Source organism: Ovis canadensis, chromosome 16 (assembly GCF_042477335.2).
Source record: "Ovis canadensis isolate MfBH-ARS-UI-01 breed Bighorn chromosome 16, ARS-UI_OviCan_v2, whole genome shotgun sequence".
In the NCBI taxonomy this organism is placed as follows: Eukaryota; Metazoa; Chordata; class Mammalia; order Artiodactyla; family Bovidae; genus Ovis; species Ovis canadensis.
In genome coordinates this window covers 45119785-45135709 of record NC_091260.1, presented here as the reverse complement: position 1 = coordinate 45135709, position 15925 = coordinate 45119785, and the positions used below count along the sequence as shown (strand labels likewise).

General features: G+C 38.4%; 1 protein-coding gene across 1 annotated transcript in view; it reads left to right on the top strand.

The window, feature by feature from the left end:
- The first annotated feature begins 11095 nt into the window (after positions 1–11095).
- Positions 11096–15925, top strand: part of CCDC152 (coiled-coil domain containing 152) — a 39545-nt gene continuing 34715 nt past the window's right edge. The window contains exons 1-2 of the mRNA XM_069556430.2: positions 11096–11182; positions 13102–13207. Coding sequence (XP_069412531.1) covers positions 11096–11182; positions 13102–13207 — 193 coding nt within the window. The remainder of the gene's footprint in view (positions 11183–13101; positions 13208–15925) is intronic.

Sequence of the window (15925 nt, the reverse complement as noted above, 5' to 3'; positions counted from 1 at the left end):
TCCCATTTACCTCTGTTTTAAGAATTGCCTGCCTCTTCATTTTCTCCATTTCTTTTTAATATTGTTTGATTATTTAAAACTTCCTAGGAGAATACATACACACTTGTATATGGATGATTTAAACTAGGAGTTGTCTCAAAAGACATTGCTATCTAACCACTGTTAGAACTAATGACCAAATTTCAATTTTTTTTAACACAAAAATCATTTGTCAGATGTCCTCCAAATTTTATTGGGTTTATACTTAACCATACATACAACAGGCCATTTTTTTCCCCTTTACTGAAGTATGCATTCTGTAACAATTTTATTTTGACAGGTGTACTTAAAGATAATCTTTTTTTTTTTTTTTTGAAAAATGACTACACTATTACCTTCCCTGTATTTATCCTGTTTAAAATTGCTGTCATCAAGAAGTGGAATCTGTTCCTTCACTACTTCTATCTGGGTGGCCCTGTAATGCACTTTGGCCAATATAATGGTGCGGAAGTCACTGGGGGCAGTGCTGAGCATTGCCCTCTAGACAGCCTTGCATACTGCTGCTTCTGTCCTGAAAACCTGACGCTCCCTAAGAACAAGCCTGACTAAGCCTGCTTGAGGATGAGAGACCAAGTGACAGAGTGAAAAGTCATCCCAACTCCTATCCCAAGATGTGAGAGCCCAATCAAGACCAACAAAGCCACTTACAACACTTCCTTGATCCACAGCTGACCCAAAGTTCATAAGCAAACCCAGGCAAGACCAGAAAAACTGCTCACTGAGCTCAGTTTAAATTTCTAAGAAGAAATAGCATTAGGTAAATAAATGTTTGTTTTAAACCACTAAGCTTTAGAGTAGTTTATTACAATAGCTTATTGATTCAGAAAACTAACATTGTTCATTGATTCACCAAGTCATTCAACAAATACCTGTGGCATACTCTAAGCCTGCCCTGATAAGATATAATATTTCATTTTCTCCCTTCCATGATCTTAAGAAGTTCGTTCTCATTTGAAAATTATGAAACTAAGGGGTAGAGAGAAAAACTGAGTTGCCTAGAATCACACAGCTCATAGGTGCAAAGCCAGGATTGAAGCTGTCTTGTTCTGTGCTTAGTCGTTCAGTTGTGTCCAACTCTTTGCAACCCCATGGATACTTAACATTTATTTATTCCCTTGACCCACAACCAAGTTATCACTAAGAAGGTATGTTATGAAAAAGTTGATGTTCTCAGGAGCAAAGGAATATTCTAGACTTAAGCCATTAAAGTCATGACATATTATCTTTTTTAAAGTTTTTATTTTGTACTGGGGTATAGCCAATTAACAATGTTGTGATAATCTCAGGTGAACAGCAAAGGGATTCAGCCATACATATTCATGTATCTACTCTCCCCTCAAACTCCCCTCCTATCCAGGCTGCCACATAACATTGAGCATAGTTCCCTGTGCTACACAGTAGGTCCTTACTGGTTAGCCATTTTAAATATTCATGCTATGACATTAAAGCCATCATGGATCACTTGTTTATGTACCTGTGCAGACTTAAAACTATTTTGAGAAAAAAAATCTGACTTCTACTGAGAGTACCCCCATAGTCACCTCCAACCAACTATGGAAGACCAAGCTACCAAGAGTTGGCTAGATTCCTTAATTTTCACAAAAATAAGTCACCTTTATCATATGCTCATGTCTAAACTATATTGGTTTCTTCTGAGTAAATAGAATATTTGTACTTTCTGTCCTCAACCAAAAATGCAAATTCTGCCCAGTTAGCAATGTGATTCTAGTTTTAACAGAAGCCTGTTGAAAGATAGGATATTTACATATATAAGAATAATTGTTTCAAGAAAAGTAGTCCAAATATTTCATGGTTTAGGATTTATCCTGGAGTCATGCCCAAATCCTTCCCTCTACACGGAAGAGAAAGGCCCAACGAACATAGTTCCATGGGGTCATAGACCCTGTACACACTCTGTACAGAGTGTCTTTTACCAAATTATTGCAAATAATGCTGAAAACCAGGGAGTCACAGAACTGGGACCTGAAGTTGTAGTTGAAGACAGGACAAGATGGTTCAGTAGCAGATAGTGAAATATGGGAATCAGATAAATACAGAGATAACAGCATGGAGAAGTGTGCCAAGAGTGCAGGAGAGGCAAATAAAAGCAACCCCAGCATCTATCTGTTGCCCCCAGCTAACATTCTGATGTATCCCTCGGGGCTTACTTCCATCTTATCTGCTCTGAGACATTCTCCATGACAGTGCACTATATTTAATGCAACTCCTGTTCACTTTTTAAATCAAAATCATGGATTTGTGTTTATTTCCTTGCACTTATAAGTTTTACTTATCATTTATTTACTTGCACTTATAATTTTTATTTATCATTTATTTACTTGTTGATTATCTATTTTCCTCTCTACACTGTAAGTCCCCTGGGGTAAGGAACCATGTCTGTTTTGTTTATTCCTAGTGTTCTCATAGATCCCCAAACACGGTTGGTGCTCAACATGTTTTTGTTTTTTTTTTTTAACAAATAGATGAGTTAGTGCTGATGATCTTAAAAAGGCTGTCTCATGATACTATAAGCTCTGAAGAGGTTATATTATAATAATAAGGAGAATGTATTGTCTTGCTCTCCCTAGCACCTAGACTCTTAGTAGCTAATACCTTGAAAGAACTTAAATATTTTAAAATGGATTAATAAATGAAGTTGTCTGTTACAAAAAAAAACATTAATGTATCATTCATCTTAAGATCCTTATATACATTAATTGGTAACTTCCAATTTTTTTCAGTTGCATTTATTTTCCAAATCAAGGTACTTTTTCATAGATTCTAACATTAGTTTCTTTCTATTCCCTTTGTTACCGTGTTATAATAATGTAAGTTATTTCTCTCTTATGGTTTTCCAGGCAGTTTCTGAGCAAATGTTCAATGAGTCCTTTCTGTTTCTCAGTCAGATGGTATTGAATACAACCGTGAAAGGCATTTCCTTTTTAAAGATGAAATCATGGGCAGTTCATATAGTTTCTCATCCACAGATATATTTTTAACTCACCAGGATTAAAAAAAAAAAAAACGCTAACATATACAAACTGGAAGAGAAGCTTGTGACTCATTTCAAACAGAAAAATCAAGCCAGGTTTTTGTGATTTGTTTCTGGCATGTTGGTTCATCTATTTATCCTAACTATGCTGGCACAATACAGAAATACATACATATAATATTATAAACACACAAACACATAGTTTCTTTCTCCAAGGAGCAGACAGGGCAGCAGGAAAGATAAGATATCAATTCAAACAGCCCTAACAAATACCAAAGAAGACCAGTATGATCCAAAGTAATGGAAAAAAAAGTAATAAAAGCATAGAACAAGGAAAAGTAAGTCATTGATGATTGATAAAATCAGTGAATGCCTCATGGAGAAGGTAACATTTTAGGAAGGTCTTAAAGTGAGTTCATCTCAATAAATAAGTAACACAGAACATTATTTGCATACTTATTATTTTGAATTGGATTCCTTCATGGCTCGGTGATAAAGAATCTGCATGTAATACAAAAGACCTGAGTTTGATCTCTGGGTCCAGAAGATCCCCTGGAGAAGGAAATGGCAACCCACTCCAGGATTCTTGTCTGGAGAACCCCATGAACTGAGGAGCCTGGGGCAAAGAGTCAAACACAATTGAGTGACTAACAAAGCAACAACAATTATTTTGAATCAGCAATTCAAAAGGCCATTTTCAATATCCCTCTGTGTTGTTACTAATGTCAAGGAAAGCCTCTTGGGTAGTCAGAAGTTTCATCTCTTGTAAGATCTCTGAAAATTAAACTATGTGTGTGTTTGTGTATGTGAATTTTGTGAAATCAATACAGTAAAGAACATGAGAAGATAACATTTTCAAAACATTTTGATGAGCTATGCTTTATCATAAGACAAATTTAAAATCTTAAAATTTTATCTGTTCTTTAATCCACTTTCCTTATTTTAAAGTGAGAAAAAAAAAGACTTGGGAATTTCAGTCTTTCCAAGATTACTAACTGGTCAGCAGCATGAAGAGGTTTCCCCCCTCACATCCACATATTTCCCACTTTGATCTAGTTCTGTTGCCACCATGCTATCATACCTTTCAGATAATAATATGTGATTTCTCCTATTACACTTTGCATTTTTCTGCTTGTCAATTTTGTTCATAGAAAAATCAAATTAATATACCTTCCCTCTCCTACTCAAATAAGAAAAAGAAGACAGAGAAAAGATTGCAGTAGATACACTTTCAAATGGTTATCAGATTTTTAAAATTATAATAATTAATACTTTTTAACACTTAACCTTTGTCATGAAGTACATTAAGCACTTTTAAAGTGCATAATTTCATTTAAACATTACAACAGCCCTATAAAGTAGGCATTAGCCTGTAGTGTTAGTCATTCAGTCCTGTCCAACTCTGCAACCCCATGAGCTGTCTCCTGCCAGGCTCCTCTGTCCATGGAATTCTCCAGACAAGAATACTGGAGCAGGTAACCATTCCCTTCTCCAGAAGATCTTCCTAAGTCAGGGATGGAACCCAAATCTCCTGCATTGCAGGCAGTTTCTTTATGAGCTGAGCCACCAGGAAAGCCCATAAATTAGGCATTAACTAATGTCTATTTTTACAGACAAAGAGACTGAAGCAGGTATAATTTAGAATCTGCTCACTGATTACCCTCTTGGTAAATAGAAGAGTTGGGGCTTGGACCCACTAAAACCCATGCCGTTGAACACTAGCTACTAAGACAAAACTCTGTAGAAGGGAGATCATATCCATTAACTGACTCCAGACTGCACAGATTGTATTATATCCATGATTTCATCTCCATCACCTAGCACAGTGTCTGGTACTTTATAAGCCTGCTGCTGCTGCTGCTGCGTCGCTTCAGTCATGTCCGACTCTGTGCGACCCCATAGATGGCAGCCCACCAGGATTCCCCCGTCCCTGGGATTCTCCAGGCAAGAACACTGGAGTGGGTTGCCATTTCTTTCTCCAATGCATGAAAGTGAAAAGTGAAAGGGAAGTCACTCAGTCGTGTCCGATTCTTAGCGACCCCATAGGTGGTAGCCTACCAGGCTCCTCCAATTCATGGGATTTTCCAGGCAAGAGTACTAGAGTGGGGTGCCATTGCCTTCTCCTACTTTATGTTATTAGAATAAGCATGGATTACTATTTATTCAGTCTTGATAACTCATTAATCACAACTTAATCCAATGTGATTTATTCTTTGCTCAGAAAATAATTATTGATCTGATAGTCACTACGTGTTGAATCGTATTCTAGTATGTACATGAAAATACCTAAGATGCCCAAGGAGGTAAGGTTGGAGGTGGGGCCCTAAGGGCAGACTCAGTGGAGAAGGGCGGGCCCATTGTTGGGGGAACACGCTTCCTGAGGAGGGGACAACAGTTAGGGGCGGACCAGTACCAGGAGGAAGCTGTGCGTGGGAGGCTGTGGAAACTACGAGCGACAACAGGTAACGCTCCAGGCTTTTCCTCCGCGAATTCGAAATTTCCTTTTCCACAGGTAGTCTTTATTTAGCACTTCACACTATCCTGGTTCGAGACAGAAGTTTGACCCAGCCACCTCTCCCACCCTGGGGGATTTTTGTCGTGCTGTAGAGTTGAGCTCCTAGGTTCACCAGAATGGGAGTAGAGGAAACCAGGAGCCCTGGGCCCCAGGACTGAGGGTGAATTCACGCAGTATGGTGAAGAGGGAGGTTGGGGAGATAACACAAACCTATCCTGGGGTGCGGAGGGCCAGCCTGAGCAGGGTGGGGACGAGAGCAAGGAAGGAAATGGGGCTGCCGCCCACTGTGGGGGTGGTTGAATTTGGGGTTGTAGAGGTCACGAGTCAGTTCCGGCTTCTCAGCAAGAATTTGCCAATCACTGAATCAGCAGCCTGTGACCTAGTTCACCGGGCAAGAAGACCGTACCAACTGAAGAGATCTTGCTCTTGTCCCTCCTGCATTGGAGGAGAGGTAATGAAGACATCTAGAAACAATCAGATGGTCTGGCCAGTGTAACAAAAGTGATAGCATGTGTTGATAGCCAGTGTAATATTAGTGATGATTTTATGAGGAAAAGCACCTCAAGGGTCTCGTTAGGAGGAAGGAGTTGGGAGAAATCAAGCTCAAATTAAAACAAACTTAGTTAGGTTCAGGAGCCAGATTCTGAGACAAAGCTGTAGTAAAACCTTTTATTTATTTAAAATGTTAGAACTACAGAGAAGATATACAGATGGCCAGTAGATACATGAAAAGATGTAGGTCATAGCTATAATGAGGTACCAAGTCACATTGGTCAGAATGGCCATCATTTAAAAGTCTACAAGTAACAAATGCTGAAGATGTTGTGGAGAAAAGGGAACTCTCCTACACTGTTTGTAGGAATGTAAATTCCTACAGCAACTATGGAAAACAGTGTGGAGCTTCCTCAGAAAACTAAAAGTAGAGTTACTATATGATCTAGCAATCCCACTCCTGGGCATATACCCAGACAAAACTGTAATTCAGATACATGCTGTGAACCCCTATGTTCATAGCAACACCATTCACAATAGCCAAAAGATGCAAACAACTTAAATGTCTATCAACAGATGAATGGATAAAGAAGATGTGGTACATATACACAATGGAATACTACTCAGCCATAAAAAAGAATGAACTAATACCATTTGCAGCCGCATGGATGCAACTATAGAGTATAATACTAAGTGAAATAAGTCAGAACGAGAAATAGAAATACCATACAGTATCACTTGTATGTGGAGTCTAAAATATGGCATAAATGAACCTATCTATAAAAAAAAGAAATAGACTTGCAGACATAGAGAACAGACTTGTGTTTGCCAAGAGGAAGAGGGTAGGGTAGAGAAAGACTAGGAGTTTGGGATTAGCAGATGCAAACTGTTATATGTAGGAAAGACAACGAACAAGGTTCTATTTTATAGCACAGGAAACTATATTCAATATCCTGTGATAAACCATAATGGAAAAGAATATATGTACATAACTGAGAGACTTTGCTGTATAGCAGAGCATGACACAACATTGTTAAATCATCTGTATTTCAATAAAAAATTTTTAATTAAATGTTAGAAATTAAGGAAAAAAGTTGTGAGGAAAGATTTTGCATCATTACTTCAGATTCTCCTATAAATTAAACAAAAATATATATTGTGATGATTCCTAAATTTTGCCCCAAAAGGAATTTTACTGCATTTAAATATTTTAATAGCATCATGGGATGCTATTACAGTTAGTCTTCTGTCTTAAGGATCAAGTTTTAACTATTTTAGAGTTTTACTACCATATGTGATACAGAGGATAATAATTCAGTAAACTGAAAATACACAGCTAAAATTCAAATTTAAAACCACTAATAGTTATTAATGCAGTATAATATAAAAAGAAGAAGGAAATGGGATTTCTTTATAAAGTAACAAATTGTCAAACAATGTCTATGTTTTGGGGTACCTCGTTTTAAACAATATGTCCTCAAATTTACATTGAGTAATTACTTTAGGAATTTTACTTAACTTTTACTTTGGACTACTTATCACTGCCACTGTCACACACCAGGCATTTGCACATGCCCTGTCAGAACCAGAGATCAAATTGCCAACATCTGCTGGATCATCAAAAAAACAAGAGAGTTCCAGAAAAACATCTATTTCTGCTTTATTGACTATGCCAAAGCCTTTGACTATATGGATCACAATAAACTGCAGAAAATTCTGAAAGAGATGGGAATACCAGACCACCTGACCTGCCTCTTGAGAAATCTGTATGCAGGTCAGGAAGCAACAGTTAGAACTGGACATGGAACAACAGACTGGCTCCAAATAGGAAAAAGAGTACATCAAGGCTGTATATTGTCACCTTGCTTATTTAACTTATATGCAGAGTACATCATGAGAAACACTGGGCTGGAAGAAGCACAAGCTGGAATCAAGATTGCTGGGAGAAATATCAATAACCTCAGATATGCAGATGACACCACCCTTATGGCAGAAAGTGAAGAGGAACTCAAAAGCTTCTTGATGAAAGTGAAAGTAAAGAGTGAAAAAGTTGACTTAAAGCTCAACATTCAGAAAACGAAGATCATGGCATCTGGTCCCATCACTTCACGGGAAATAAATGTGGAAACAGTGGCTGACTTTACTTTGGGGGGCTCCAAAATCACTGCAGATGGTGATTGCATAAAATTAAAAGACGCTTACTCCTTGGAAGGAGAGTTATGACCAACATAGATAGTATATTCAAAAGCAGAGACATTGCTTTGCCAACAAAGGTCCATTTAGTCAAGGCTGTGGTTTTTCCAGTGGTCATGTATGGATGTGAAAGTCGGACTGTGAAGAAAGCTGAGCGCCAAAGAATTGATGCTTTTGAACTGTGGTGTTGGAGAAGACTCTTGAGAGTCCCTTGAACTGCAAGGAGATCCAACCAGTCCATTCTAAAGGAGATCAGTCCTGGGTGTTCTTTGGAAGGATTGATGCTGAAGTTGAAACTCCAGTACTTTGGCCACCTCATACGAAGAGTTGACTCATTGGAAAAGACCCTGAGTCACTCAGCCATGTCCGACTGTTTGCGACCCCATGAACCGCAGCATGCCAGGCCTCCCTGTCCATCACCAACACCCAGAGTTCACTCAGACTCATGTCCATCGGGTCAATGATGCCATCCAGCCATCTAATCCTCTGTCATCCCCTTCTCCTCCTGCCCCCAATCCCTCCCAACATCAGAGTCTTTTCTAATGAGTCAACTCTTCGCATGAGATGGCCAAAGTACTGGACCTTCAGCTTTAGCATCACTCCTTCAAAAGAAATCCCAGGGCTGATCTCCTTCAGAATGGACTGGTTGGATCTCCTTGCAGTCCAAGGGACTCTCAAGAGTCTTCTCCAACACCACAGTTCAAAAGCATCAATTCTTCGGCACTCAGCTTTCTTCACAGTCCAACTTTCACATCCATACATGACCACTGGAAAAACCACAGCCTTGATTAGACTGACCTTTGTTGGCAAAGTAATGTCTCTGCTTTTGAATATGCTATCTAGGTTGGTCATAACTTTTCTTCCAGCGAGTAAGCGTCTTTTAATTTCATGGCTGCTGTCACCATCTGCAGTATTTTGGAGCCCAAAAAATAAAGTCTGACACTGTTTCTACTGTTTCCTCTATTTCCATGGGACGAGATGCCATGATCTTCGTTTTCTGAATGTTGAGCTTTAAGCCAACTTTTTCACTCTTTACTTTCACTTTCATCAAGAGGCTTTTGAGTTCCTCTTCACTTTCTGCCATAAGGGTGGTGTCATCTGCATATCTGAGGTTATTGATATTTCTCCCGGCAATCTTGATTCCAGCTTGTGCTTCTTCCAGCCCAGTGTTTCTCATGATGTACTCTGCATATAAGTTAAATAAGCAAGGTGACAATATACAGCCTTGATGTACTCTTTTTCCTATTTGGAGCCAGTCTGTTGTTCCATGTCCAATTCTAACTGTTGTTTCCTGACCTGCATACAGATTTCTCAAGAGGCAGGTCAGGTGGTCTGGTATTCCCATCTCTTTCAGAATTTTCCACAGTTTGTTGTGATCCATACAGTCAAAGGCTTTGGCATAGTCAATAAAGCAGAAATAGATGTTTTTCTGGAACTCTCTTGCTTTTTTGATGATCCAGCAGATATTGGCAATTTGATCTCTGGTTCTTCTGCCTTTTCTAAAACCAGCTTGAACATCTGGAAGTTCATGGTTCATGTATTGCTGAAGCCTAACTTGGAGAATTTTGAGCATTACTTTACTAGCATGTGAGATGAGTGCAATTGTGCGTTAGTTTGAGCATTCTTTGGCATTGCCTTTCTTTAGGATTGGAATGAAAACTGACCTTACCTCTGGAATTCTGCAGAACTGAATTCCATAGAACTGAAACTGGAACTCTTATTCTTCACTTCAGCAGTTAGTTGGTTATACCCCAAAGTATTCTTATGTAAAATAAAAGAATAGAAATACTTAGTGCTTGCTTTAAGCATATTAATTTCCTTATGTTCATTATTTATCAAACAGGTTGCCAGCTAAACAAAATAAGAAAATTATTGTATATGTCTACTCAGGCTGCTGCTATAACAAAATACTACAGGCTCAGTCGCTTAAACAACAGAAATTTATTTTCTCATAGTTCTGGAAGCTGAGAAGTCCAAAATTAAGGACATCAGTGTTGATACCTCGTGGAGACTCTCTCCTTGGGTTTCAGAGAGCAACCACCTCACTGTGTGCTCACAGGGCCTATCCTCAGTGTGAACGTGTGGAGAGAGAACAAAATCACTCTCTTCCTCTTCTTATAAGGCCACAGTCTTATCAGATTAGGGCCACACCTTTATGATTTCATTCAACCCTAATGTTCTCCTAAATATTCTATGTCCAAATATAGTCACAGTTGGGTTTAGAGCTTCAACATACGAATTTTGAAGGAGACATAGTTCAATTCCTAGCAACAAGCAGGCTACCAAGAAATACAGCAAAAATTATTTGTGGCATGATAGTTAAATATTTAAAACAGTTTAAATTGAGAATACATACAAATACAAGTATCAGTCAGTTGTGTCCAGCTCTTTGCAACCCCATGGACTGTAGCCTGCCAGGCTTCTCTGTCCATGGAATTCTCCAGGCAAGAATACTGGAAATGGGTAGCTATATTTAAAAGCCATGCATCAGATTTAGTAATGCATCAGATTTTAAATGCAGTCATACTGATGGCAAAGAGCTAAGTGATGAATGGTGACATAATTTTTATGTAATAGGGACAAATAATTTCTACATATGCACATATCATTACACTAATTTTAGATTTGTTTAGAGAAAACTTGGCTAGAGTGGATGTGCAGAAGAGTAGAGAAGCCTTAATTCATTTGATCATTGTTAATAATAATGGGGGTATAATAAAAATTCTCTTGAGTGCAATGGAGCTCAAGTATGTGCTGTATGAGTGGAATACAGGAACTTTAGCATTTGAACTATTATTATTATAGTGCTTTGTATTTTATTTGTTTGTTTGTTTTAACACTATCTACTCTTCACTAGTTTAGATATGAATCAAAACAGCGAAGGATGTATGAAAAAGATTAGCAGTGTGAATCTTGACAAACTTATAAATGACTTTTCACAGATAGAAAAGGTATGTAAAGATATCAGACAATTGTAGAATATAAGGGAAAGTGTAACAGATTTTGTCAATGGAGGGAGTTAGGAAAAAATATACAAAAAAGAAGCAAGGTAAAAATAATGGAAATGTATTTTTTAAGCCCCTTCTCTCTCATTTTTAAAGTCTGTATTTAGAATGTATGTCGTTGTAAGTCATTAATACTAGTATCAGAATGTTTGGGGGGCAAGGGAGCAAACAACTGATATACTTTTGTTAAAGTTAAAGGGGAAATACATATGTATATACCCAGGATGTCCATAAACTCAAGAATGGTTTAGTAAGGATTGAAGTAGATTCAATCCTTAATCTCTTACTGTTATGACTAATTTCCTTTTTAGTCTTTCCCGTTCTATCTGTTCCCTTTTCTCTTTTGCCTAAAAGCAGACCTGTTTGAAGTCCCCCTCCCAAACTCTACACAAATTATATGTCAGACCATATCCTCAAGTATATACTAGGCTTTTTGTCTCCTCTGCCTGGGAGAGGAGTAGGAATATCTGTTGAGAAATGTAAGTGGATAAATCAAATTTGGGAAGTGGATTTGTGAAATAGGAGTAGGAGGAAGAATAATCCCTACCTCTATTTTCTCTCTTTTTCTTATCATCCTTCTCTATTCCTTCTTTTCCTCTGTACAATGTAGTATTGCCATCATAAAAAATTTTTCATGATGATGGGTATTTTCATATAATGAGCTTTTTTTCAACAATGGACTTGTATTTTTTTAACCAAGTGATTCTGACCAAAGTAAGAGAGGAGAGAGAAGGAAATAACACTTTGGTGGGAGAGGAATTGGTACAAAGCGTTTGGAGCTTAACTTGGGATTATCTCTCATATTCTTAGATATTTTAAATTAGAAATATTGTTCTTTTTTAATGTCATAATGGTATTGTGATTGTACTTTTGAGTCATCTCTTAGAGAGGCATGTAAATGATAATATTTATCAATGAAATAATACAGTGTCAAGGAGTTGCTTTGAGATAAATTCAGAAGTGATGAGAATAGAGAATGGATAGAAGTACAAATTATACAGGATAGGTTATGAATTGATGATTTTTGAAGGTGTTTGAAGGGTACATGGCAGTTATTATATTATTCACAAAGACATATGTTTGAGAATATTTATTCATTGACTGTAATAGCAAAAAATGGGAACAGCACAAATCTTTCTCAATAGGGAACTATTTAAATAAATTATATTCATGAATGAAACTCAATGCAGCTGTTAAAAAGAATGCTGCTGCTAAATCGCTTCAGTTGTGTCCGACTCTGTGTGACCATATAGACGGCAGCCCACCAGGCTCCCCTGTCCCTGGGATTCTCCAGGCAAGAACACTGAAGTGGGTTGCCATTTCCTTCTCCAATGCATGAAAGTGAAAAGTGAAAGTGAAGTCGCTCAGTCATGTCTGACTCTGTGCGACCCCATGGACTGCAGCCTATCAGGCTCCTCTGTCCATGGGAATGAGGTAAGACTTTTACATGCTTATATGCCATCATCTCTGAGAAAGTAGTACTAAGTGGAAAATCCAAGGTGCAGAACAGAACATAATGTGACCCTTTCCTATAGTTGTATAGTCATAAAATATTTTGGAAATATTTATAAGGAATGATTAGTTTTAGGACTGGAGGTTGAATAGTTGGAAAGAAGGGAGTTCAAATTAGGTCATATTTTTACTTTTTATAACTTTTCATAACTGTTTACTTATTTTAACTTTTTATTATGTTACTCTTTAAATTAAAGATAAATTAGAAAGTTGACTTATTTAAAAATATGTGCCAAACTTAATTATTAGACTTTCAGGTATTAAATGGTTTATACTTTCATATTCTTAGGTTAAAAAAAAATCAACATAGCGGCATTGATTTGGTGATAAAATGTATTCTGTTTCTTCTGTAGAAAATGATAGAATCCAGTGGGAAGAACAATATCCTGGATATGCAGTTGGAAAAAGCTAACTGTTTATTAAGAGTAATGCAAACAAAAGAGGTCGCAATGAAACAAGGTTAGTTCTTTGCTACCTATAGAAACAGTCGTTCTAATGAGTGTGCTTTTTGCTATAACAGTAATTTTACATTTGTAAAGTATTTTTAATTCACATAGAACTTTTCAGATTATCATTTCATTTTGTCCTTAATATAGCCCTGAAAGACTATATAGATAGGACTGATATTATTATTCCACTTTGATAATGAAGAAACATAAACAAAGGAGGGTAGTCTGTCTGCATCCAGTCAGCTAAGAAATGAAAGAAAAACACCAATACAGTATACTAACGCATATATATGGAATTTAGAAAGATGGTAACGATCATCCTGTATGCGAGACAGCAAAAGAGACGCAAATGTATAGAACAGTCTTTTGGACTCTGTGGGAGAGGGAGAGGGTGGGATGATTTGGGAGAATGGCATTGAAATATGTATAATATCATATATGAAACAAGTCGCCAGCCCAGGTTCAACGCATGATACTGGATACTTGGGGCTGGTGCACTGGGACGACCCAGAGGGATGGTACAGGGAGGGAGGAGGGAGGAGGGTTCAGGATGGGGAACACGTGTATACCTGTGGCAGATACATGGTGATGTATGGGAAAACCAATACAATATTGTAAAGTAATTAACCTCCAATTAAAATAAATAAATTTATTTTAAAAGAAAAAAGAAATGACAAATCCAAGGCTCAGTCCAGGCCGTCAAACACATGGAAAAAGTACAGTTGAATTCCTGCCTCACAACTACACTATAAGAAACTTCAGATGGGTCAAAAATTTTAGTGTTAGAAAGATGCTGTCCTAGTCCCGCTCACTTCTCAGACATCCATGCCATGTGCTCTGCTCAGCTCCCAGCTGCCACCATCCCCCCTTGTGTCTACTCTGCCCCCTCTCTGTGCACCCGCTAGCCCTCAGGGAGTGTGGGAGCCTGAGTACCCAGCCTGGCATGGTGCTACTCATTGAGAAAGTGGCATTGCTCTGCAGCACAAAGGTCTGGGACTACACTCAGTTGAACAAGCTGCCTCGCAACTTCACCCCAGGCCTAGTAGTGCTAGTCTTCCTGTGCAATTCATTCCTGGCATCAGGAGAACGCTAGGTACAAAGAGAGCCTGAGTTCCCTCAAGTTCAGAGACTTTCCCAGAAGTGTACGGTGAGTGGCATGCAGATGCACCTGCTCTGCACCTTCCTGTGGAAGGCCTTGCCCTGGCCCCCTGACAACCACTGTTTTCAACAGATTCCAAGCTCATCACTTGGTCTCTGTGTGCTGCAGCAATGTTGCTTGGAACTAGGAGAAGTTCCGGAAGGTACATCTGTGCCCAACATGGAAACGCTGCTGTCTCAGGAGCCCAGCTATGCCTAGGGCTCCCCTCCTACTTCTACTACCTGCCAGTCACAGTGATACCCTCTGTGTGGGTTTCATCCATATTTCTTCTAAACCTGCATGGAGAAACCACCTGATGACCAGGAAAATCCCCCTAGATGAATGTTAGTCCTGTCCATCCCAGCCTCCCCTTTCTTGGACCAACGCTCCTTACTAATAAAGTGCTGGGCATCAGGAAAGGAAAAAAAGAAGCCATATACATACACTTCCTTGTTATGTCAACTGAGAGGGCACATAATCCATAGCAACAAGCAAAACTAGCACCAAGTTTCTAATACTATCTTATTACAAAAGGAACCAGGACTTCTTGAAGAAATGGCTGATTCTAAGACGGGGGCGAGAACTCTATAAGTCTAAAGCATCTTGTAGTATCAGGAAATAAAGTACTTAGAAAGGAAAAAAACTGCATAATAATGGGGTATGTCAAAGATACAGGACTCAAGTGAAAAAGTTCTCAATGACCAAAGCTGGAACAATTTGAGCAACAAAATAAAGTAGTATTAGATTAAAACCCCAGGTATATCCATGAGTACATATTCATAAAAATAAATAAATAAATGGGGTGAAGAGATAAATCTCTGCAGAATTCCAAATAGCTTACGTAAATGACTTGGCCTCAAGGAAATACAATTATAACATGGCACTCATCAGGTGTGGGCTGTGTATAGTGATTTTCTTCACTATAGTGAAACATATACTGAATGGAAAAGGGGATGATAAAGAGTAATTATATAGTGGGGAAATCTGACATACACAACTTAAGGCATGAAATCAAGGTCAGCTTGATGTCATGTTGATAGTAGGGACCCTTGCTATGATGTGATGAAAATGGCACTTTACTTCTATGTTCTTCCTCCCTATAACCTCATCTCATCATGAGATAAGCGTCATATTCACATAGAGGGATATCTACGAAAGACCTGGCCAGTAGTCTGAAAAACTTAAGTGCATCAAAAACAAGAAAGCTCAGAAACTGTCACAGCAAAGAGGACCAAAGAAGACATGACAACTAAATGTAATGTAGTATTGTGGGAGGAATCATAGAATAGAGAAAGGACATTAGGTAAAAATTAAGAAAATCAGAGTAAAGTATCCATGCACGCTAAGTCGCTTAGTCGTGTCTGACTCTGTGCAACCCTATAGACCGCAACCCACCAGGCTCCTCCCTCTGGCATAAGATTCTCCAGGCAAGAATACTGAAGTTGGCTACCATTTCCTTCTCCAGGGGATCTTCCCGACCATTGGCAGGCAGTTTCTTTATCACCTGTGCCACCTGGGAAGCCCAAGTAAAGTTAGATTTTAGTTAATAATAATGTACCAACATTGGTTCATTAATTGTAATAAACATAC